This window comes from Nyctereutes procyonoides, unplaced genomic scaffold, assembly GCF_905146905.1.
Source record: "Nyctereutes procyonoides isolate TBG_1078 unplaced genomic scaffold, NYPRO_anot_genome, whole genome shotgun sequence".
Lineage (NCBI taxonomy): Eukaryota > Metazoa > Chordata > Mammalia > Carnivora > Canidae > Nyctereutes > Nyctereutes procyonoides.
The window spans coordinates 75,768,424-75,793,915 of NW_026575146.1; the positions used below are offsets into that span (position 1 = coordinate 75,768,424).

The 25,492-nt window shown below is 48.5% G+C and overlaps 1 protein-coding gene across 1 annotated transcript; it reads right to left on the minus strand.

Annotated features, from left to right (window-relative positions):
- Window positions 1-33: 33 nt before the first annotated feature.
- On the minus strand, window positions 34-23,677 carry CCDC61 (coiled-coil domain containing 61). Its single transcript, XM_055310911.1, is given in 15 exon segments — window positions 34-359; window positions 450-525; window positions 1,029-1,084; window positions 1,249-1,338; window positions 1,420-1,562; window positions 1,884-1,959; window positions 2,084-2,174; window positions 2,176-2,254; window positions 2,929-3,011; window positions 3,103-3,313; window positions 10,360-10,521; window positions 11,905-12,062; window positions 15,938-16,020; window positions 16,267-16,425; window positions 23,325-23,677. Coding segments are annotated over 15 exon segments (1,605 nt in total). The 5' UTR covers window positions 23,365-23,677; the 3' UTR covers window positions 34-261.
- Window positions 23,678-25,492: the final 1,815 nt, after the last annotated feature.

Sequence of the window (25,492 nt, forward strand, 5' to 3'; positions counted from 1 at the left end):
CCCCAAGGCCAGCCTCACCCTTCAGTCATCTGCTGAAGGATCCCAAAGGCAAACACGTTTATTTACAAAATGCACATACCCTCCCTCCTAGCATGCAATGCATGGGGCAGAGGGAGGGATCGGGCTTCACACACCTGAAACCCGGTGAGCACCAGCAGGGGAGGAGCCTGCACGGGGCTGGAAGGACATGCCACGCCGCCCCCCACTCCTAATCCAGCGATGTTGGGTAGGGGATGGAGGGGTGGGGGTCCCTGGCGGAGGTCAAGACCGTGTGTCCAGTCGGTTCATGTATTCCTGCAAGGCCTTCAGGCGGGCGTCTATTTCGGCCATATCTGCCGCCTGGTGGTCGGAGCTGTACTCTGTGAGAGCAGGTGTGGGTGTAGGGGCCGGGAGGGCCCAATGCACTGCCCTCAGGCTGTGGGGCAGGGGAGGAGGAGTCCCCAGCTCACCTTTGATAGGGACCCAGCCCCCCGAATTGGCCAGGCGTCTCTGATGGCGGCCGCGTTCCAGAGGGGTGGACTTTTGCTGCTGGGGGAGGCATGAAGGCGAGGGGTAGTGGTGGCGTTAGGTCCCTCTCTCTATTCCTGTCCCCAAAATATCACTGGAGATTATGAACCTGAGGACCTCAAAGAACAAGGGCTGACACCCACTGGGCACTTACTAGATGCACAATCACCTCCTGGGATCTCCACCGGAACCCTCTGGGATGAATACTCTTACCATCCTCATTTAGCTGATTAAGAAACTGAGGTTCAGATACCTCGAGTCACACAGGTGATAGGAAGGGAGGACCAGGTTTTAAGACCCAGCAATCTGAGGTCAGGGCTGGTACACTTAGCCAGCCAGTATCACTGCCTACCCCCATGCCACCCCGCACTCTCCTCCAATCCAAAAGTCTCAAAACATTCTGCCTCCAGACACATTTCCGACACCTCTGCAACCTGATGCCCCCAGAATGGAAAACCATGGGCTTCTGGTGGTTTCGTGCTGCCCCTACCTCCTCCAAGGTCTGGGGAAAAGACTCTCACCGTGTTGGACCCACTCCAGGTTGTGGGGCTGGGGGGCTTCCCACGACGTCGTCCCGCTGATAGGAAAAAGTATTCAAGGTCCAGCGGTTGGAGCCTTGGGCACCTCCCACCTTGCCCTCCCCGGCGATTTCAAGGCTCCAGCCTCCATCACCCAGTTTCCCTGCAAAAGACTGTTTCCGGCCTCCCTGACACCCATCTGGAACCAGTCCTTTCCCAGGGCCCAAGTTTTACCCTCTAGGAAGGGATTCAGAGAAATCCTCCAACTCGCTGCAGGAGCTGGCGGAGGAGCAGCGACTGCGGAAACTGTCCACTAGAGGGGGGGAGTAGAGTGTGAGCCTCCCGCCCTCGCCAGTGGCGCCCAGCCTGCCGACCCGTGCTACAGCCCTGTTACCCGAGGAGCTGCGGTTTCGGGAGCGGTTAGCCGCGTCTCCTCGGCGGGTCACGGCAGCAGGCGGCCGAGTCTGGCGAGACCAGGAGATGGATGGCCCATCCCCGCTTCCTCCGCTGCCCAATCGGTTCCGCTGCTGCTGCTGCCTGGGGAGCGGAGGAGACGCCTACCTGTGCGCCCAACTAATGCTAGGAACGGCGTCGCTGCGCCCCTATGGTCACAGCCAGGGGCAGTAACCCAGCTGAGGTCACAGTCTAGGTAAGGACACATGCAGATACAGAACGGGGGTGGGGGTGGCGTGTCAGGAGAGTAAGCGGAGGTCAGGTGAAAAGCAGGCAAAGGGAAGGTAAGAGGCAGAGCAAGTGACAGGTGATGGAGACAGGACACGGGGATGGATGACAGCACAGGTCAGGGGTCCGAGTAAAGGGACAGGGATATGGTCAGGTAAGGAGGAAATGGGCGCTAACTTCATCTTGATCTCTTTCTGCTTCTTCTCCTTGGCTTTCACAAAGGCTGTGGGGTCGAAACGTGGCAGGCGACTACCTAGGATGGGGTGGGAGAGTGTGGAGAGAAGACGCTGGGATCCCAGGATCTGACCTCCACAGCTCCAGTCCATCCCCCACCCCCCTCCACGGGCAGGGCAGGGCAGAGCTGGGCCGGCACAGACCTGTGGGCGAGGGCGAGGGGCGGGCAGGACGGCCTCGACCCCGGCCCCCCCGGCCGCTCTCCCGGGAAGAAGAGCGGGCGGCACTGCGACCCGCGCGATGTGGAGCGCTCCCGCGACGACAAAGCCCGATCCTCCCGGGCCGCTGGCGGCACCACCGGCGAAGTCCGTCTCCTGGGAGTACAGGACCCGTCAGTTTCCCGCCGGCCAGCTCCTATCTCAACTTCTATCTCAAGCCTCTTCTCCGATCACTCGGTCTCTGACATTCACGGCCCTTGCCCACGACCTTCACAGATACCTTGCCCCGGGCTCCGCCCAACATGGAACGCCCCCAAAGGCACCTGTCACTTCCTTACATACTAACAAACCCTCTTCACCGGACCCTTCTTCCTGAGGTCTCCCACAGCTCCCTAGAAATCCTTCCCAATATTCCGTCACCCACCCCAATAAATAACAGCGGCCATCAACCAGATCCCCACCAGCTGGGACACGCCCTTTCGCACAAGATCCTCAGGTCCCACCTCTCCTCCCACCCCCCACCGCCCCGCGATCCTTATCTCCAGGCCCAGCCTCCCGACTGATGCTTCAAGCCCAGTTCATCTCTCCAGACTCCGCCAGCTCTGCCCAACTTTCGGCCCCCTTCAGTCCATCTGATTCCTTCCACCCGTCCATCCCCGCCCACTCTCCACGGCCCACAGGCCAGGGGCCCCGCCCGCCCTCCCTCCCAGACTCTGCACCTCCTCCCAGCCCCGCCCACCCAGCCCCAAGCCCCTCCCACCAGGTCCCACGCCCCGCAGCAGCCCGGTCACAGCTCCGAGACCCCGCCCGCCCCAGGCCACGTCTCTCACCCCCTCTTGTACACGGCCAGCTCGTTGTTCACCGTCCTGAGCCGGGCGCGCAGGCTCCGCTCCGAAGCCTTCACCTCCTCGAGCTGCCAGGAACGAACAGGGGCGTTGAGGACCACGCTGCGGCCAGAGTCCGTGACCCACCGCTCACTGCCGCCATCCTCCCCGCCCCCTCACCTCCTTGGCCAGGCGCCGGCAGTCCTGGCTGCCGCGGCCGATCCCGCGGTGTCCCAGGCCCCGCTCTTGCCGCAGCTCCAGCTCCAGGCCCCGGACAAGCCCACGCAGCGCCTCGGCCTCCTGGCGCGCCGCCCTCCCGGCCAGAGCCTCCTCTCGTGTTCGGCCCAGCTGAGCCTCCAGCTCTCGCTTCTCAGATGCCAGGCGTGAAACCCTGGGGGAAGAAGGTAGAGGGAAGAAGACAACAGAGTTGGGGGGGAGGGATCACAGGATCCTATCATCCTTACTTCTCCATGGAGGTGGGCACGAACCATTTCACCTGCTGCAGAAACGAGGAATGCAGCCCCACCACTCCAGCTGACCCCCTGGGTCCCATCATCTCTCCTCCTCCACCTGCCCCCACGTGAGGAGGAACACGGCCACATCACTCCCATCCATCCCGTGCCAAGGACAAGAGCCTTATGAATTCCAATTCCAAAATAAATCATTAATCTGTCCTTCTCTGTACCCTGAAAGCCTAGCCCTAAGGTCCTGGGCCTTAGACACCACCACCACCACCACCACCACCACCCCCAGGCCTCCCAAGCAGGTGTCACTGCCTCTAATTCACCAGAAGACTCTTTCTAAAATGCAAATCCAACAGGGCACCAGGCTGGTTCAGTCGGTTGGGCTTCAGACTCTTGATTTTGGTTTAGGTCATGATCTCAGGGTCCTGAGACTGAACCCAAGATGGAGCCCCCCATGGGGCTCCACGCTCAGCACGGAGTCTGTATGTCCCTCTCCCTCCCCTGCTTGCACTCTCTCATGTTCTCTCTAACATAGTCTTCTAAACATTTAAATAAAATACAAATCCAATCAGTCACTACTGTGCTCAAAACCTTACTAGAGGAAAAAGATATATACACAAGGCTATTCGTTGCAGCACTGTTTGTAATAGCAAAAGAGTGGAAATAACCAGACATAACCAGAAAATAAGTTGAATTTCTATGGTGCATCCACTCACCTAAGTACCACATAACTATAAAAAGGAATGAGAAAGAGCTCTATACTCTGTCACCAAGTGATGGCCAGGATATAAGTCTAAAAATAGTGCAGAACAATGTTTAGTGTGTCTCTGTGTTAAAAAAAAAAGGAACTATAAATTATATTATGTTCATATTTTCAAAAATATATAAGGATAAGTCACAACTTTAAAAAATAGTTTACCTATGAAGGAGAAACAGGTGGCAACAGGAATACAAGTTGGACCCCTCCAAAATGTACCTTCTTTTTTAGTTTTAACTTTGGGACTATGGAAGTATTTTACATAAATAAATTTTAACAAATCAACCCCTACAACACTTAAAAGAAACTGGCTCAAAGCGATCTAACTGTATATCAAAGTTGGTGGTCATATTGGAGAATTAGGTTAAGTGGCAAAAAAAAACACACACCACTTTTAGTAAGTAGGTAATAGCTTAGGGACAAAAGGAACCTTAAACTTCATTCAGTACTCTTATTTGGATAAAGTAAGTAATTATGTTACTATTACTAGAAACTAAGATTTTCAAAGTGAGAAAGACATAAATCAAAGAAGTCAGATAGCAGAGACATCATTCTTCTCTTTCCAAAAGTATATCTACTTTCTCTTTAGAAAGGCTCTTTAGAAAGGCTCTTTCACTTTTAAAAAAGCCTAAAAGCAAGTTAACTCAATGGCAATGAGCACCCCTAATGACCAGATTGTGGTCTCTAAATACAATTTCCCACTAGAAGAAACCAGGGTTCCTTAGAAGAATTATTCGTACTAAACCTGAGGCTGGAAAGACACAAGAGAGTCTGAGACATCTTGGCATGTCAAAAAACAAGGAAGTCATCAAAGATTACTGGGGTCATTTCAGAAGGCCAACATGCAGGTGTTCAGACTGACTGAAGGTAATATGAGCATCAAAGAGAATATCTGCAATGAATAATACACTAAGACACATTGGTGGTAAACTGAATCATAGTCACCCAAAATATATCCAGGTTTTCCAAAATATATCTGTATATCCAATACATCCCTCAAACCTGTGAATTTTTTACTTATATAGCCCCAGAAAAGACTTTATAGATCTGATTAAATTAAGGGCCTTGAGATGAGGAGAGTATCTTGGATTATCAGAGTAGACCCTAAATATAATCAAAATATCCTTATAAATAAAAGTTGAGGAAGATTAGACACAGAAGAGGAGAAAACAATGTGACCACAGAGGCAGAGAATAGAATGATGTGGAATGATGATATCTACCAGAAGTTGAAAGAGACAAGAAACAGATTCTCTGCTTGAGTATCTCAGGGTAAGCACTGCCTAGCCAACACCTTAATCTCAGCCCAGTGAAAGTGATTTCAAATTTCTGGCTTCCAGAACTGTAAGCAAATAAATATCTGTTTTTTTAAACCACCAAATTTGTGGTAATTTATCACAGCACCATAGGAAACCAACATAACATCATTAAGTTTAAATTTATTACTTCATAATGATAGTAAAAAACAAAACAAAACTCATTGATCTCCATGGAGGATTTGAAGGAACCAGCTCATTATTCTGACAAAAGTTAAATAAAAGGAAAAAAATCAAGATTAATCATGCCTTTCCCATAGGAAATGTATCTCAGGGAAACCAAATAGTTGATGAGAGAATGCTTTTCTTTATTGAAAACTTTCAGCTAACAAAAGCAAAAAGAAATATAGAATTAGATCATGACCCTTTACCAACCCCGATGAAAAGTCTATCTAGCTACACATCAGTAACTACTACAACTATGTATTAACTCAGCTGTTGTCATCGTGCTTGCAAGTTTAAGTCATTAGGGATCTGAAAAACATACACATGCCTACATTTTTGGCAAAATACTGAAATTACCCTTGGCAATCTAAAACAAGGGCTCAAGGACACCTATTACTACTTCTCAACACTGTACTGGCGATTCTAGCCAATGCAGTAAGGCAAGAAAAAGAAATGAAAGATAAAGGTTAAGAAAGAATTAACAAAATAGTAGTCATTTGCAGATGAAATGATTATAAATATTGAAAATCAAAGGAAATCTACAAATTACAAGAAATAATAAGAAAACTGACTGAAGTTATTGGATATAAAATCAACACATAAATACAACTGTAGGGGCACCTGAGTGGCTCAGTTGGTTAAGTGCCTTCAGCTCAGGTCAAGATCTCAGGGTCCTGGGATCCAGATCCATGTTAGGCTCCCTGCTCAGCCAGAAGCCCGCTTCTCCCTCTCTCTCTGCTGCTTTTCCCCACTCCTGCTCTCTCTCTCAAATAAATAATAAAATACTTTTTAAAAATTAAATAAATACAATTATATAAACATCAATATGATTTTTTTTAATTTTTATTTATTTATGATAGTCACACACACAGAGAGAGAGAGAGAGAGAGGCAGAGACATAGGCAGAGGGAGAAGCAGGCTCCATGCACCAGGAGCCCGACGTGGGATTCGATCCCGGGTCTCCACGATTGCGCCCTGGGCCAAAGGCAGGCGCTAAATCGCTGCGCCACCCAGGGATCCCCTCAATATGATTTATATTTAAAGAAACCATTAGCAAAATCATCCAAAGATGGAAAAAATCTAACAAAAGTATGATGGAATAACATCACTGAGACATTAAATAAAACCTAAATAAATGCAAAGGTATACTGTTTATATACTGGAACATTCACTATTTATACAGATTTCAGCTTCCCCTAAGCTATTCTATAGATTCAATGCAATATCAATAAAAATCCCAACAAGTTTTGGGGCACCTGGCTGGCTCAGTCAGTGGAGCATCCAACTCCTGGTCTCAGGGTTGTGAGTTCAAGCTCCATGTTAGGTGTAGAGATTACTTAAAAACAATAAAATCTCAAGCCTATTTTTTCTTAAGATTTTATTTATTTATTCATGAGAGACATACACAGAGAAAGAGGCAGAGACACAGGTAGAAAGAGAAGCAGGCTCCATGCAGGGAGCCCAACGTGGGACTTGATTCCAGGATTCCAGGACTCCAGGATCATGCCCTGGGCCGAAGGCAGACACTCAGCCACTGAGCCCCCAGGCATCCCACATCCCCATTAAAAAAAAAAAAAAAAAAGATTTGATTTATTTATTCATGAGAGATTCAGAGAGAGAGGAAGAGACATAGGCAGAGGGAGAAGCAAGCTCCTTGCAGGGAGCCCAATGCAGGACTCAATCCTGGGACCCTAGGATCACACCCTAAGCCAAAAGCAGAGGCTCAACCACTGAGCCACCCAGGCATCCCTCTCAAGCCTATTAAAAAAAATTCCAAGTTTTGTTTTTGTATTGAAAAACCTGATTCTAAAATTTATAAATAAATGCAAATTTCTAAAAACAACCAAAAAATTCTTAAAATGTAAAAACAAAAGTCAGAAGACTTGCTCTACCCACTATCAGCCAAATTATAAAGCTACAATAATTTTAACAGTGTGGTGCTGGCACAGGGATAGACAAACCAATGTACTACAGAGCACAGAAACTCACCTGATTTGTGATGATATATAAACATTATTTGTGATAAAGGTGACAATGGTTAAGCTGTAGGGAAAGGATACTCTTTTTTATTTATTTATTTATTTATTTATTTATTTATTTATTTATTTATTTATTTATTATTTACGATAGTCATACAGAGAGAGAGAGAGAGGCAGAGACACAGGCAGAGGGAGAAGCAGGCTCCATGCACCGGGAGCCTGACGTGGGATTCGATCCTGGGTCTCCAGGCCCAAGGCACGATCCTGGAGACCCGGGATCAAGTCCGGTTTCGGGTTCCCAGCATGGGAACCCAGCTTCTTCCTCTGCCTGTGTCTCTGCCTCTGTGTGTGTGTGTGTGTGTGTCTATCATGAATAAATGAAGGAAGGAAGGAAGGAAGGAAGGAAGGAAGGAAGGAAGGAAGGAAGGAAGGAAGGAAGGAAGGAAAAGTCCCAAGAGATGCTGGGCTGATGTGAACTTAATAAGAAGGATCCAGGTCTCAACATCTGAACCCATCAGCCCCAACACCACTTGACAGCAGGCAAGCACACAGCACCACCAAGGATTCTGTCTTGCCAGAATCCTAAATCCGATGAGCCTATAGGCTACTTCACAGGAAATACAGGGGAAAGGGGAATACATTAAGCATGGATAGAAAATGAAGTATTTACAGAGGAGATATGATGTCTGGGATTTGCTTCTCAGGAAGAGAGGACTGTGTAGATCAAACAAGATGGGTAAAATGTAGATACCCATTGAATTGGGGGCACAAGTACATGTGCATTATACTATTGTCTATTTTTATATGTTCTTGGAACTTTGCCTAATAAAAAGCTCCTTAAAATCTGTGGCTCCTCTATATTCTCCAAGGAGCTTCCCATTTGGCTCCGTCTGGTTGACATCCCCCTTGCCTTCCTCTCTTCCCACCATCCTCTCTGGTGCTGCTCCAGCCAAGCATCTCTTTGCAGATGCAAGTCCCTCCTCCTGGAATGCTCTCTCTCACCCTTCAAGTGTCACATCCCCAACCCCCAGCCAGGCTGGGCCATGTCCCTCTCTCTCTGCTCTCTTGACTCTGTACATTTCCTTCCTACAGCTGGCACATATCAGTGTGATTATCTGTTTTCTTTCTGGATCCTCACTCCAGCTGTCTGGTCCAGCTGTGATGGACCTGAGCAGACTGATTGTGTCTGACTCCACTCCACTTATCATAAGCTGGGTGACCTTCGCATCTCTGCAAAGTGGGACAATAATGATAATAATCCCTATCTATGAGGTCGTAAGAATCTATGAAGAGTGCTTGGACCGTGTCTGGCACTGAGTAAGAGCTCAAGAAGCATTAACTAGGGCGGGGCAGTGTGCCTGGCACACAGTATGAACCAGAAAAATGATGGATGGATGAATGAATGAATTTGGAGTCTGCCCAAACTCCTCACCAGTTAGGAAGAGGAAGTTGGGAGGAGGAAGATAAGAAGCCACTGACCAGGGATCCCTGGGTGGCGCAGCGGTTTGGCGCCTGCCTTTGGCCCAGGGCGTGATCCTGGAGACCCGGAATCGAGTCCCGCATCGGGCTCCCGGTGCATGGAGCCTGCTTCTCCCTCTGCCTGTGTCTCTGCCTCTCTCTCTCTCTCTCTGTCTCTGTCTCTCTCTCTCTCTATCATAAATTAAAAAAAAAAAAGAAGCCACTGACCAGCTATAGGATCTCAAGCCACTCTCTCTGGTTCTGGTTGGTTCTGAAGGGCAAAGGGTGCCACGCTGTGGCCAGTCTGGGAAACGCATACATCCACACACACCAGAGAGACCAGGGGGTAGATCCTGAGGATAAACTGAGGCTAAAACTTATCCTGCTTCCCAGCAATGCACAGCCAGGCTCTTCCAGAAAGACCTACAAGGCTCTCCTGCTCCATCAGCTCCCACTCCTCCCTGTCAGCCCCAACACTCAGTCCTGGTCTAGCGGCCACCAACAAAAGGAAACAAAGGGGGCTTGGTGCTGGCTGCCTGGATTCAAGGTTGAGCCTGGCCATATTACTCACTGTGTGACCTGGGGCAAGTTCTGTAACCTCTCTTGGACTGTTTTCCTCCTCTGCACAATGGGGATAGCAGCAATGCCCCACCTTGCAAGGATTAAAGGAATTAAGTCATAAAGCACTGAACAGAATCCCTGGCTTACAGTGAAATGCTCAATAAATGTAAGCTGCTGTAACAATTATTATTGTTGTTATTAAAAATATTATGGGGGGGGTGCCTGGGTAGCTCAGGAGGTTATGTCAGGTGACTCAGGTCAACATCTGTCTGCCCCCTGGGCTGGCTACGATGTAAAAGGCAGGGAGGGGGTCAGTACAAAGGAGGCCCTGGATATAACTCTACCTCCCAAAGGAAGTACAAAGGAGGCCCTGGATATAACTCTACCTCCCACCCTGTCTTTGCACATGTGCTCCCTTTGCCTAGAACACCCCTCCAGGCTACCAGGCAGGCTCCAGTCTCCCCTCTGGGCTTCCCAAGCCTCATCTGCTGTGAATCATCACTGTCTTCGGACAAAGCTATCTCCCCCACTGGACTGGGAGTCCCAGGAGAGCAGGGCCAGGAGTGTCTCAGTCATCACTGTGTCCCCAGCACTGCCCAGCACAAGGCAGGTACAGAATAAATACCTGGTGCATGAGGGACCACCAGCCTCCCAGGAGCACTGAGCAGGGGGCTATGGCATGCCTGCCTGGATGCCTCCCCCACACAGCCCCAGCCGCATTCCCTTCCCAAGACTCACTGCTCCCTCAGGTGCCAGATCTCGCTCTCTCGGGTGTCCCGCACATCCTGACCATCCAGCCCTCGAAGGCGGCCCAGCTCTTCCTTCAGTGAACGAATGATGCTCTGCAGGACCACAGGGTCTGGCTTGCCCTGGTACGGGAGGGGCAGCGGGTAGTGAATCCTGAGGAGGATCAGAACCATGGCAGCTCAGAGGCCAAGAAGCCACCCGAGGGTAACTACCAGACCCCGAGAGCCTTCAAGTATGAAAAAACCCAGTTCCAAAAACCTCACATTACCAGAGTCTTAAGTTCTGAATGCAGCTTCGAGCCCCTTCCCTGCTCCCCTACCCCTCACAGCAGCCTGCCACCCCTCAGACTCCATTATGTAGCAATCTTGCAACTGCTGGGATTGACAGGCCTGGTGCAGTCTGGGCGAACTTCCTTGTCATATGCTGCTGGTGGAGTGAACACTGGGATCATGTTACTTGCCACCAAGCACAGTCCTAACTCAGACTCTGTAGGGGTAGGTTCTAAATGGCCTGACCCGCCTCACCTCTTGGCTGAGGAGAGGTAGGGTACCTTGATTAACTCCCCCACCAGATGCTATGCATAGGGAACAGACAACATCCCACTAGAAAATCCAGGAGCTATTATCAAATGGGGCAGACACCATTCCCTGGCTACCCAAAAGCCATTCCCAACTCCCTTTTGACTTGCCATCACCCACTATACAGCCTAAAGAGCCAGCTTATTCATTATCCTAGTATCCTCTGCATGTGACCCACTTGTGGCCAAATATTAGAGCAAGGCCATAAGACCATTTCTGGCCAAATATTATCAGAAATCTGTTGGCCATCTTCTAGAACACTTTTGTTTTCCTGATGAAAGTGGTAGATGTTGGGATGCCTGGGTGGCTCAGCAGTTGAGCATCTCCCTTTGGCTCAGGGCGTGATCCTAGAGTTCCAGAATTGAGTCCCACATCAGGCTCCCTGCATGGAGCCTGCTTCTCCCTCTGCCTGTGTCTGTGCCCCTCTCTCTCTCTCTCTCTCTCTCATGAATAAATAGGTAAAATATTTTAAAAGAATAAAAATAAAAAATAAATTTTAAAAATTTAAAAATTTTAAAAAAGAAAGAAAACAGTAGTTGCAATTAGCTAGTATGGCCCTGTTCTCTTCCTCTTGCTTTGATACAGAAGCAGTGCCTGGGGGGCAGCAGCCATTTTGTGACCAGGAAGAGATAAGGATGGAGGTCAAAAAGCCAACACATTACCAATGACAAAAAAAAAAAAAAAAAACAAAACAGAAGGAGCCTGAGTCCCTAAAGAAACTGCTGGGTAGTAGCCACCTACCTAGACATCTTATTGTGTGATAAATTATTGTCTGTTTAAAGCACTAGCAATAGTTATTCTGCTACTTATAGCCCAACACAATAGTAAATGATAGAATCTCAACACTGAAGATTCCAAAGGCAATACCCTCCCTTGCTCTCAGGGGTTCCTGAGTTCTAATCACATCCCCTCCCACCTGCCCTCCAGCCTAAGCCTGGAGCCAGTCCCTTATCCCCACCTGTCAAACTCCACGGAGTAGATGAGAATCAGGTAGCGCTTGGAGTTAAGCTGGGCTGATCTTGAGGCCAAGGGGCCTGGGCGGCCCCCCATCTTGCGATTTCGCAAGGACTCCAGATCTGTGTAGGTCAGCAGGTCAAGGGTGACTGACTCACTGCTCTGTTGGAGGAGGATGGAAGGAAATGCCACCAGACCCAACACGGCCATACCCAGAGCACAAAACCCAGATGCCCAGGCCATGCCCCATCCATTCTTTGGGCTAGCTGGGCTCCTGAGGCTGGCACAAGGACACCAGAGGAAGAAACTGGAAAGAACTTAAATGCTCCACCATGAGGGACAGCTTAGTGTCCCTCATGGTGGACGAAAAATAATGGTGGGTAAAACTGATGGTGCCTATTAGTGCAAATCAAGCCAGTGATGTCAAATGTACTAGCAGTCACTGTATTCTCTGTTGCCATGCAGTCTCAATGGCGGGCCAGGAAGGAAGAAGAAACAAATCTAACACAGGAAATCCAACCTAGAACGTCCTTAATGAAGCAATAGAAATTATTAATTTTATTCAATCTCCATTCTTGAGTACATGGCTTTTTACTACTCTGTGACAAGATGGGAAGCACACATTCTGTGGCATACCAAAGTACGACAGTTGTCTCAGGAAGAAACTTGTGTAATCGAGTTTGGGGCTAAATTAGCCGCTCTTTCATGGAATGCTATTTTTACTTGAAAGAACGACTGACAGACAAAACTCTGGTTATTCAGACTTGGGTGTCTGGCAGGCATTTTCTCAAAAATGAACAAAGTCAGACTGTCACTTCAAGAAAAACAGCTAACGGTATTTGTTGCCAATGACAAAATTCAAACTTCACAGCAAAAATTAGAATTTTGGAAAACTTGGATCTGCCACTGTGTGCTTCAGAAGCTGCTCGATGTTGAAAGACTTCCTGGTGAGATCAGGGAGGATATTAACAAATGTGACTTCCTGATATTGTATAATGAAATGTATCAACATTCAGAAGATCTGTGTAACTCACTGAACCGTATTATCCACATGACCAATGCATGATATCATAAAGTGGGTAAAAGATCCAAGGAAAGCTCAAGATACATCAGAGGATTTTAATGTAACATAAGACAAAAAGTTCATCGATAGCTTTTGGGCTCCACACTACAACAAACCTTTAAGAAATTACCACCTGTCCACTTTTAGTATGTTAGCAAAGAAGGATTAAAGGACTCCCTTTTCCAACTACATATCTATGTGAAGGAGATTTTTCTTTTTTTGTTTTGTTTTAAATTTTTATTTATTTATTTGACAGAGAGAGAGAGAGCACAAGCAGAGGAAGCAGCAGGCAGAGAGAGAAGCAGACTCCCAACACAGGGCTCAATCCCAGGACCCTAGGGATTATGTCCTGAGCCAAAGGCAGACACTTAACCGAATGAGCTACCCACGTGCCCTGAGGGAGATTTTTCTACATATACTTCAAACAAAACATAGCACAACAGACTGAATGCAGAACCACATCTAAGAATCTAGTGGTTTCTTATTAAGCAAGACATTAAAGAGATTTGCAAAAATGTAAAACAATGCTATATTTCCTACTAATTTATTTTGTTTTAGAAAATGTTTTTTTTTTTTTTTGAAAATGTATTTTTAAGGCAGCCCAGTTGGCTCAGTGGTTTAGCGCCGCCTTCAGCCCAGGGTGTGATCCTGGGGACCCGGGATCAAGTCCCATGTCGGGCTCCCCGCAGAGCCTGCCTCTCCCTCTGCCTGTGTCTCTGCCTCTCTCTCTCTGTGTCTCTCATGAATAAATAAATAAAATCTTAAAAAAAAAAAAAGAAAATGTATTTTTCATAAAAATGTAATTTAACATATAACTAATTTATTATTTATTATTAATTTGTAAATATGTTTACATCATTCTCAGTTTTAATTTATAAAACACCTAGTTAATATATAACAGGGCAAACAAATATTGTTAAATAAAACCTGCATAAACAAAAGCTCTTTGACGTTCTCAATAATTTTTAAGAGCATAAAGAGGTCGTGACACCAAAAAACTTGAGAACCACTGGGTTAAACAAATCATGCCACAAGGCTATAATGGAATACTATGCAGCCACTAATAAGGATGACAAACTCACAAGTTGATGACAATAATAAAAACAGACAATATCTGTAAAGCACTTATGAGCCAGGTGCTATTCTAAGCTTTTTACACAGAACCTTAATCTTCACCACACTGAAATAGGGACTATTATTATTCCCACATTACAGTTAAGAAAACTAAGGCATGATGCACCTGGATGGCTCAGTCAGTTAAGCATCCGACTCTTGGTTTTGGCCCCAGTTATGATCTCAGGGTTTCGAGACTAAGCTCTGAGTTAGACTATGCTGAGTGTAGAACCTGCTTAAGATTCATTCTCTCGGGGGGATCTCTGGGTGGCGCAGCGGTTTGGCGCCTGCCTTTGGCCCAGGGCACGATCCTGGAGACCTGGGATCGAATCCCACGTCAGGCTCCTGGTGCATGGAGCCTGCTTCTCCCTCTGCCTCCCTTTCTCTCTCTCTCTCTCTCTCTCTCTCTCTCTGTGTGTGTGTGTGTGTGACTATCATAAATAAATAAATAAATTTAAAAAAAAAGAAATTAAAAAAAAAAAAAAGATTCATTCTCTCGGGATCCCTGGGTGGCGCAGCGGTTTGGCGCCTGCCTTTGGCCCAGGGCGCAATTCTGGAGACCCGGGATCGTATCCCACTTCGGGCTCCCGGTGCATGGAGCCTGCTTCTCCCTCTGCCTGTGTCTCTGCCTCTCTCTCTCTCTCTCTCTCTGTGTGTGACTATCATAAAATAAATAAAAATTTAAAAAGATTCATTCTCTCCCTCTGTGCCCCTCCACCCATTTATGCACTCTCTCTCTCTAAAAGAGAAAAAAAAAAAGAAAAAGAAAAGGAAATAAAGAGGGGGAAAAAAGAAAACTAAAGCATGGAAGGGAAGTAACTGGCCCAGGGTTCCCGGCCAGTAAGTGGCAGTGATGAATCTGACTTCAGAGTTCATGCTATACTGCCTACACATACCAAAACATTAACAGTCTGAAGTATGGGATAGAAAGGGGATTATAAGAGACTGTCACTTTCTAAATCATGCACTGTAACACTGTCATTATGAGTGCAAATTTTATCTACAATTAAAGAAATAATGTAGTTCAAAGTTTTTTTTTAATTTTTATTTATTTTATGATAGTCACAGAGAGAGAGAGAGAGAGGCAGAGACACAGGCAGAGGGAGAAGCAGGCTCCATGCACCGGGAGCCCGACGTGGGATTCGATCCGGGGTCTCCAGAATCACGCCCTGGGCCAAAGGCAGGCGCCAAACCACTGCGCCACCCAGGGATCCCTGTAGTTCAAAGTTTTAAAATGATGTCTAAATAGCATTCCTGCCATTCTAACTTCCAGCCTGCTTTTTTTCCTATTAATACTTTTAACTACTTGCCATTATATATTTTTCTAATTTTCTGTTTCTCCCACTAGAATTCAGCGTCATAAGGATAAGAACTTTGTTGCTTTTGCTCACTGCTGTATCCTAATGTCTACTACCAGTATAGATGCTCAGTAAAAATTACACAAATGAATACCTATATTCACTGATGTGATTAAATGTTAGTGAAATATTGTTGAATCCTTTAAAAGTAGGTTAAAGAATACTTGGGGAAGGGATGCCTGGGTGGCTCAGGGGTTGAGCGTCTGTCTGCCTTTGGCTCAGAGTGTGATCCCAAAGTCCTGGGATCGAGTACCACATCGGGCTTCCTGCATGGAGTCTGCTTCTCCCTCTCTCTCTCTCTGTATCTCTCATGAATAAATAAATGAAAAATCTTAAACTCCTTAGGATCAGAATAAACCACTTACATTTGGGAAAGAAAAAGATAGCCCTGTCCCTTTAAGGAAAGAGAAGGTGGAAGGTCTTGCATACATCAGGTAGGCATCTAACCCCTCCAGGGATCCAGAAAACAGAAACCTCCCCTGGCCCCCAGCCCTGGCCCCTACCTGGGTAAGAGCTGACTCCAGCATGTTACAGAAGATGTTGAACTGTTTGAAGTTCCCTGTCTTGTGAGTAAGATCTTCGATGACTGGGTAGAAAGAAAAATCCTTCCTAAAGTCTCACCGTTTGCCAGCCCAAGAGCTGCCATCCAAGCTTTTCAACTTTCCCCAACTCCAGTGCCTCTGGCCTGAGGGATGAGCCCTCCACCCCACCCTCCCCACCTTAGAGTCTCTGGTTAGGTAGAGGCAGATGGGCAGGTTCCTGGTTGGACTCATCTTCAGGAAGGTGATCCTGGGGAAGGACAGGTGAACCCACCCAAGGCTGGCACACTCACAGCTGGCATCGAATTCGCCCCGCCACTGATCAGCTGTCATCCGGTCTTCCACCTCCAGCTCTAGCACCTGCCCAGACACCACCACCCGCACGGCATGCTCCACACCCCGGAAGACGTAGTCCACCTGCAGGCCAGCTGGCTGGTCCATGGCCAGTGTTGCTGGAGAGAGGGATGAGACAGAGACCCAGAGGAGCTGAGAGCCCAGGCTCAAAAGCTGGAAGGCCAGAATTCATATGCTGCCTCCACCATTTACCAGCTTTGGCACTTTAGAAAAGAGACTCCCTCTCTGCGCCTCAATTTCCTCATCTGCAGAATGGGTATAATAATGGCATCCACCTCATAGAGTTCTCATGAGGATTAAATTGGACAATACACATAAAAGCATTTAGAACTGTGTCCATGCCGAACACACGCTGGCTAGTAGAATATATGATTTCTGACAAGAGAATCATGATTAATACTGATTATTATTAATCCTTATGTTCATTATATATTAATTATTCAAACATTTGTGGAGGAAAATCAAGCTACAAAGGGGGACAGAGTACTGAGGTCAGGCAGGGCAAATTTTAAATAGAGGATCAGGGCAGGTCTCTCTGAGGAGGTAACCTATGGGCAGAGAACTGAAGGAAGTCAGGGAGCAAGTCATATGGCTATCTAGGGAAAGTAGTCCAAGTTTAGAGAACAACGGCACTATATATTATCAATGATACACTTAAATCATGTCCAGTGAACTAATAACCAATTTTATTAATTAGTCTAAGTACCTTCTCTTAGCCAATAGGGCTACCACACGCTGTTAGCTCTATGAAGTGGAAGAAAGGGTCAGATCTCTGCCTTCAGCCTGGAATTTAGGGGGTGGCTCGGAATGAGAGCCCCAGGCTGCTTGAGTTCATATCGGGTTCCAGCTATGTGGATATATATGGGCATATATTTAACCTCTCTTGGAGCAAGATTCCTTATCTTTAAAGCACATGCAATCCTGGGTGCTGGGGATATGATAAGCCAAATCATGCCCCTACCCTCAAGAGGGCAGCAATAGTTAGAGGTATAAAAATGTCAAAAAAAAAAAAAAAAGCGAAGTAGTAGTAAAAGGAGACATTGTGGGTAGGTGTTGCTCTTTTAGCTAAGGTAGCTAGGGAAGGCCTCTTTGAGCAGCAGCCTGGAGGGGGGTAAGAAGAAGGGTGAATATCTGGCGGAAGAGTGTCGAGGCAAAGGGAACAGCCAGGCAAGAGCTCTAAGGTGGGACATTCCTGGTTTGTTCTAAGAACAGTAAGGGGAACATGAGGGAGGGACAGGGATGAGATATACCGGGTCAGAGGATGCTCATGCAGGCTTTCACAAGCCCACAGGAGGATAACAGTGCTCATCTCCTTGGTGTAAAGATTAAATGAGTTAATCACATTAAAATCCTTGGACAAATTGAGCAATGCCTGACACACAGCAAGCACCCATATACATACTGGCATTATTATTATTACTTTGTTGTTGTGTCTTCAAGGCAACAGAAACAAGGCAAGCCCATTTTCTCCCCAGTGTACAGATGGAGAAACTGAGACTCAGCAGAGTCCTATGCTGCCCCAAAGACAGAGCTACCCAGGGCTGCTCTAACCCAGATCATGGGGACCCTTCCAAAGCCTGGTCTCCTCTCCCCTACATGTTTTATTCCTCACACTTTCCCCAAGAAATCCTCATAAAGGCTGATATCAGAAAATATAATATTGTGAAGCCAGAAAATGATGAGCCCTGAAACTCTAGGTCCCCTCCCCAGATAAATGAATAAGCCCATAACCCTCTACAAGTAATTTCAGGAGCTCCCAGAATACCACCCTGAGGCCCATCCATATATCCCCTTTCTCCAAGGCTGAAGGACAACTCTCAAAGCCCCAGACATCCTGGCAGGTTCCTGTCTCTCAACCCAATCTCTTAAGTTTATTTGGGGGAGGGGTCTCTCGTGTTTGGAAGCATGTTTGAAATTGAGACACCTTTTCCCCTTGAAAATCCACACTCTCACAATTAGGCACTCTCACATTCTCTGGAGGTTCGGGGGTGAGGTTAATAATCCCTGATCTGTGTGCAAACAGCTATGCGGCTCAACATATCCCGCATCCCCTGGTCCTCAGTGCGGGGCCCCGGGGGAGCGGGCCCCGCCCCACCAGGCGTCCTAGACCCCGCCCTAGACCCCGCCCCTCCGACTCGCGAGCCAATCAACAGTCGCGCCGTTCTGGTTACCACGGCGTTGGAGGTACCCGCAGACCGCCTGAGGAGCTTCACTGCCCAGTTCACCACCCCACTCGTGGTACCCAACTCTGGGGAGGAGACAGAGGAATAAAGGGGCCCGTCCCACCCCATCTCCAGCACCAACCCAGCCCTGCTCTTCCCCTTCCCCACTCCCCCACATTAGCTCCCCACTGGCATCCTGAGAATAGCAGCCCTTCACCATATCAAAGGGCCTTTCTATATCCAACCGCCCTGACGTCACTAGCTTCCACCTCAGTCCCCAGATACTAAGCCCCTGAATATTCTCCCCGACTTCCATTGTCCCCTTACACACCTGCCTCCCACACCTCCACACACTTCGCCCGCTCCCTTCCCCTCATCCCCTCTTCTCGCCTTCTGTCGTGAGTGTTCAGCAACTGCTGACTGAATAAATCCCACAGCCCATTACTCATTCCCCAGAGGGCCTAGAGATTCTGGACTCTCCTCGCCTCCCCACTGCAGAACCTCCCTCCCTCCATATTCCAGCCTCACCCCTTCTACCACATTCCCGACACCAGCGCTCTCTACTCCCTTTCCCAAGTCCCTTACTGCCATTCATCTCCCCCAGATTGGGGGGGGGGACAGGGGACCACATTCCCCTTCTCCGTACACTAGCCCCCATGTTCCCCTGGGCTTTCCTCCATATTTTACCTGAATTTTGCTCCCTCCTATTATTCCTCCCGGATTCTGCCTGCATATTTGCCCAAATGGGGATCTACCCCATTTTCAGCCTGTCTCACATTATCCCCATATTTCACCTGGAGTCTGTTCCCTCCCAGATTCCATGTAAACCCCTTCCCTACATTTTCCACCTCTCTTCCCTGCAGAGGCTTTCCAGAACACCCCCTTTACTCCCCTCCAATTCTGAGATTCCCCAGGTCCCAAGCCCTTCCCTCCCCCCCCACCCCGCGTCCTTCTACCTGCATCCTCCATCCTTGCTCTGTGACCAGTGGCCCATCCTGGTTGCTGGTTTCGTTCCAGTCCCCAGACTCTCCTAGCTCCTCTTCGTCTCAGCTTCCTGACCCTGCATTCAAGGCCCCGCCCTCGCCAACCCGTGACGTCAGCACTTCAACCCTGCGTGCGCTCCGCGTGCACACCCCAGCACCCCACTCTGGCCCACACATCTGACCCCATTTCTCTGCCTCGTGACATCATGGCTTCAGCGCACACGCACGTACACGCACGCACATTGCACATACGCCCAAGCACACACAGCTTTCGGACTCCAGCCCTTTTCCGTCTCATCTTTCAATAAGGTGAGCCCCCTCTCCCTTTCCAGGGTTACATCTGGGTCCCTGGCTCTTTCTCCTCCCAAGAGCGCTCCTTGGATATTTTGAATTTCAAAGCCCTCGCCCTAGGGTGGGAGCCGAGAATCCTCCATGCTGGGCTTCCCCCAAAACAAATCCACATCACCATCTCTCATTCGAGACATGGGTAAATCACCACCGCTGTCAACCCCCAACCCTGATGGCTATTTCACATTGTTTGCAGCACCCTGCCCAGGTGCCACCACCACATATTCCAGCCCAGCCAAGACCTAGCTGCATTCTCCTATGCAGTGTACCCCCCACCCGACATACACACACTGGCGTGGCCTGAGTGACTCCTTGCCCCCATTCTAAGCTCACCTTCCTGCCATGTGAGTGAACTCCCCTCCCTTCACCCTGCACCCCCCCCCCCAAAATATAGACCAAAGCCTTCCACACTGTTTCCCTGAAACACGTAACCACAAAAGCCTTTTAGGACTCTCCACAATCCACCCCTCCATAGTGCACACTGCAGCCCACCACCACCCTCTGGGGTATCCAAATCTCAGCCCCTATTCTCCCTCAAACACTTTTTTACTTAGATAAATAAGGACTATATACACATATCAACCAGTGACTTGTCCTTATTTCTGTTCCCTGGTAGATGCCGTAACCATCCCCGATTTTAGAGAGGATGAAACTGAGGTTTGCCTAAAATCCTACAGTGAGGAACTGTCACATTGGTCCCCCTACCCATTACCCAGCTACCCTTCCCCAATCATCTTCTGTTTTCTCCCATAACTTTCTGCTCCTTTCCCTCCATGCATCAATCCTTAGGTGTGGCCTCATACTTTAAACATGACACACACTGCAGGACAGGGACTCCTGGGTTTAGTTCCTGCTCCACCACTTACCAACAATGTGACCCGGGGCAAGGCACTTACCCTCTCTGGGCCTTTTCCCTTCAGTAAAGTGAGGATAATAAAAGCTCCCATCTCACATAGGATGATTGTGAGGATTAAATTATTTTTTTGAGGATTAAATTAATACATGTAAGGAGCTTCAAACAGTGCCTGGCACTCGGTCAGCTGTTTACCATCTGTGCAACTAGCTGACGATTAGTCGACAGACCAGAAGCCCAAGAGGGCAGAGCCATTTTGATCATTCTTGTATCTTCAGCATTCTGGCACAGATCGGGGACCACTTGTGAGTTTATGCTAGATGCCAGGAAACGGGGTTCTAGGCACAGGCCCTCTTCCCTTAGCTCACTCCTTTGTCAACAGGTCCCAGCTCCAATGTCCATTCCTGCAGGAAGCCCTCCCTGACTCCCGGGCTAGGTGAGGAGCTGTCTCAGTCACCAGTGTCCTCAGCACTGCCTGGCAGAGGGCCAGACACAGAAGGGGAATTTAATGATGAGAGCTCCAGTCCAAGCTCTGAGCTGGTCTGTTTCTTCAAGTGAGGAGTGCAGACCTTCAGCATGAATACTGGTGCTTGATAAAAATGGAGGATCTTTGGCATGATCCCAGATCTACAGAAGCAGAACCCCTGTGGGTGGGCCCAGGACTCTGCATTTCCTACAAGCTCCCGGAGCACTGAGATCTGAGAGCTTCTGCCCTTGGATACCACAACCTGCCCAGTTTATTACTCCATCTTGACCCCACCACTCCAAGACTATCTCAGTTCAACAACACTGCCCTATACCGCCAGGAGTGCTCCTCCCACACCCCAGAAATGGTGGTGATGGTGGTTTAATACAAGTACCACTTTTTGAGCCTCTATGGGCACTTCTAGGCTCTGAATTCTATATTCTTATAGAACCAACACTCTAGTGGGGGGGTGGGAGTCTAAGAAGCCAGTAGGTATAAACAAACACTAATATAGTGCTGTTACTGAAGAAAAACAAAACTAGGTGATGAGGGGGCTAGGGAGTAACAGGAGCTATTTTAGCTTAGGTGGTCTGCAAGGGTCTGTCTGTGGTTTGACATTTGAACAGAGATGTAAGGGAGGTGAGGGAGAAGCCATGTAGACATCTGGAGGGAATGTGATCCAGACAGAGGGCAGCAAGGACTTTCCCCAGGTGGGAATGGATTTGCTATGTCTGAGGAATGAGAAGGCCAGAGTGGCTGAAGCAGTGCAAACAAGGAAGAATGGTGCAAGTTGAGGGCAAAGTGGAGGGAAAGCTGGATCGGGTAGGTCACTGTGGGTTTGGCAAGGACTTGTACTGTGTGAGGTGGGAGTCATGGGAGTGCCTGGACCAGGGAGCAACATGATCCGACTTCTCTTTTAATAGGAACCCCCAACTGTGGGATTCAGGGCAGAGGCAAGGAGCCCAGGGAGGAGGCCACTGCAAGAGACTAGAGGTAAAAGCAAGTGGTAGCATGAATCAGAGGAGTAGCAAGGGAGTCAGTGAAATTGGGCTGGATTCTGGAAGTGTTTTAAAGATAGACCCATGAGGGGCACCTGGGTGGCTCAGTGGTTGAGCATCTGCCTTCGGCTCAGGTCATAATCCCTATGCCCATGTCTCTGCCTCCCATGAATAAATAAATAAGAAATAAAGATAGGGGATCCCTGGGTGGCGCAGCGGTTTAGCGCCGGCCTTTGGCCCAGGGCGCGGTCCTGGAGACCCGGGATCAAATCCCACGTCGGGCTCCCGGTGCATGGAGCCTGCTTCTCCCTCTGCCTGTGTCTCTGCCTCTCTCTCTCTCTCTCTCTCTCTCTCTGTGTGTGTGTGTGTGTGACTATCATAAATAAATAAAAATTAAAAAAAAGAGAGAAATAAAGATAGATCCATGAGATTTGCTGATTGGCAGATGGCACATGGGCAAGGGAAAGGAAGAGTCAAGGACAACTCGAAGGCTTTAGTCCCGAGTACCTGGAAGAATGCAACTGTCATCAGCAGCTTTGGGAGGCTGAAAGGGGGAAACTACAAGTTTGATTTGGGACAAGTTTTTAAAGCATGGATATCGGGATCCCTGGGTGGCACAGCAGTTTGGCGCCTGCCTTTGGCCCAGGGCACAATCCTGGAGACCCAGGATCGAGTCCCACGTCGGGCTCCCGCTGCATGGAGCCTGCTTCTCCCTCTGCCTGTGTCTCTGCCTCTCTCTCTCTCTCTCTCTGTGTAACTATCATAAATAAATAAAAATTAAAAAAAAATAAAGCATGGATATCAGTTGGATTTCCAAGTAGAGAAGAGTCAGCCACTGGACACATGAGTCTGGAGTTCAGGGGAGAGATCCAGGCTGCAGACAGGCATTGTCATATAAAGAGCATGCAAGCCAAGAGACTGCATGAGGACAGCGGGTGAGCAGCACAGAGAGAGGAGATGAGTTCGTTCTAAGGACGATAAAGCTGAGGCACAGAGAGCCAAAGAATTTGCCCAAAGCTACCATGACGTTCAGTGGCAGGGCCAGCGTTTCAACTCAGGGAACCCAACTCCAGAGCCCAAAGTCTTAACCACCCGGACGGCTGTTGGGAAGTTTAAGAATAATTCCTACAAAACCTGGCACATAGTACGCCATGCATAAACGCTATGAGTGTCATATGCCTTCATACCTCGCTCAGGCACCCCTTCATTCGCGAAGTCCTCGCTCATCCTCCCCGTCGGTGCTGTCCCTAACCTGCCCTCCACCCAAACCAATGTTTGCAACTCCTCTCACGGACCTCCGCTCCTCCACGCCGCGCTATACTAACCCCTCGCCTTAAAACCTCCCATTAAATCACAGGGCTCTACTTACTGGGGAATTTCTGTATTTTACCGCCTGCTGTCTCCTGCTTTACATGCTTTCCCCATTAAAGACCCTCCTGGGAAATACAAAACATCTCCCCCTCGCTGACTCAGGACTGCCCTCCTACTCACAAACCCTCATCAGAGCGCCTATCCGTGTTAAAGGTCACCCTCTCCTGATTCCTTACACTGCCGGGTCAGCTGCCCGCCGCAGCCCACCCTCCCCCAGACGACCCCCCCCCCCCCCAGGACAGCCACCCCGGCCCGCGCACCCGCCACTCCGGCCGCCTCTCACCTTCTCCACAGGCACCCCTCCTCGCGAGCGGTTCAACTGCCGTAGCTCCAGCCCCGCCCCAGGATCCGGCCTTCTCGCTTCTGACTGGCCCTGGCTGGCTCGCAGCCTACTTCTGATTAGCCAAGATGGACGCCCGTCATTCCATGTCCCGCCTCAGAGAAGGACCCGCCCCCCAAGACTTGCAATTGGCCCACTCGGACGAGAGATTCCTACATGGGCCCGGTCGTCGGTCCTTTCTCCAGTCATTACTGGCTAATGACCGCTGCCAGTCATACAAAGGGGGTTGTCCCTCGGAGGGGGAGGAAATCCTGGAAGTAGCCCCTTGACCCCGCCCATCACCCCCTGCAGAGGCCTAGGACCCGCCCACGCGGAGGAGCGGGCTGGAGGAGAGTCCGGAGCGCATGCGCACAGGAAGGTCTCGGCCACCGTGGGTCCGGAAGGTGCAGGGAAGTTCTCAGCGTAAAGATGGGCTGAGATTTATCGTTGCTGGGTGCGTTCCTGAAGGTACTGAAGCGCCTTTGCAGGCCCTGACTTATTTTAACTTAACAACAACCCTGCGGTGTAGGGGCTGCTATGATCCCCACTTGGCTATTAAGAAAACAATCTCAGAGAGGTACAGCCACTGCCCGGGGATCGCACAGCCTGGAAACGTATTCCTATTTTGAGCCAATGAATCATCAACAGGGTTGATAGAGCTTATAGAATTTGGTGGAGGAGTAAGGAAGGGGGGAGCGTTCCTTAAGAAGAGAAACACAGAAAAAGAAAAAAAAGAAAAGAAAAGAAAAACAGGGGGATCCCTGGGTGGCTCAGCGGTTTAGCGCCTGCCTTTGGCACAGAGCGTGATCCTGGAGACCCGGAATCGAGTCCCACATTGGGCTCCCTGCATGGAGACTGCTTCTCCCTCTGCCTGTATCTCTGCCTCTCTCTCTCTGTGTCTCTCATGAATAAATGAAATCGTAAAAAAAAAAACAAAAAAAAAAAAAACGAAAGCACTAACACAAAATTGGGTATGAACGTGAACATTTGGAATATGAAATAATAACAAATTACATATTTTTAAAAGAGCTGACAAATACCACGAACATTGCAAAATCCCAAAAGATAACGTAATGTTTTCATTAATTTACTGCCTGACACACCTCTGTGGTAGTCGCCTACTTTTTTGGCTGCATATGTTTATTTCATACTAATCTGCAGGGAGAAAAGTGAATTGTCTTTCCTCCAGTATGCTTGATGGAACTTCTTTTTTTTTTTTTTTTTTTTGTCGTTATCATTTAGAAAAAGTTTCAGCTTCACAAATCGGTATCGGTGATGTCATCAAAATCCTTATGGAAATCTGTGAAAACTTTCACAAAGTTTAAGTTACATTAGGTATGTTTTGGAAAATATTTTCATGGAGTAGCTTCTGGCTCAGTCCTTTTAAGTGTTTTTTATGTTTGCTTTGTTTTTGTTGTTGTTTAATTCGTGAGAGACGGAGAGAGAGAGGCAGAGACATAGGCAGAGGGAGAAGTAGGCTCCCTGTAGGGAACCCAATGCAGGACTAGATCCCAGGACCCCAGGATCATAACCTGAGCCAAAGGCAGACACTTAACCACTGAGCCACCCAGGTGCTCCTGGCTCAGTCCTTTTAATTACTGACTCACCTCCATTGCACAGGCCACTAAAGCATATAGTCATGCCACAACAGACTGTGGGCCTTTT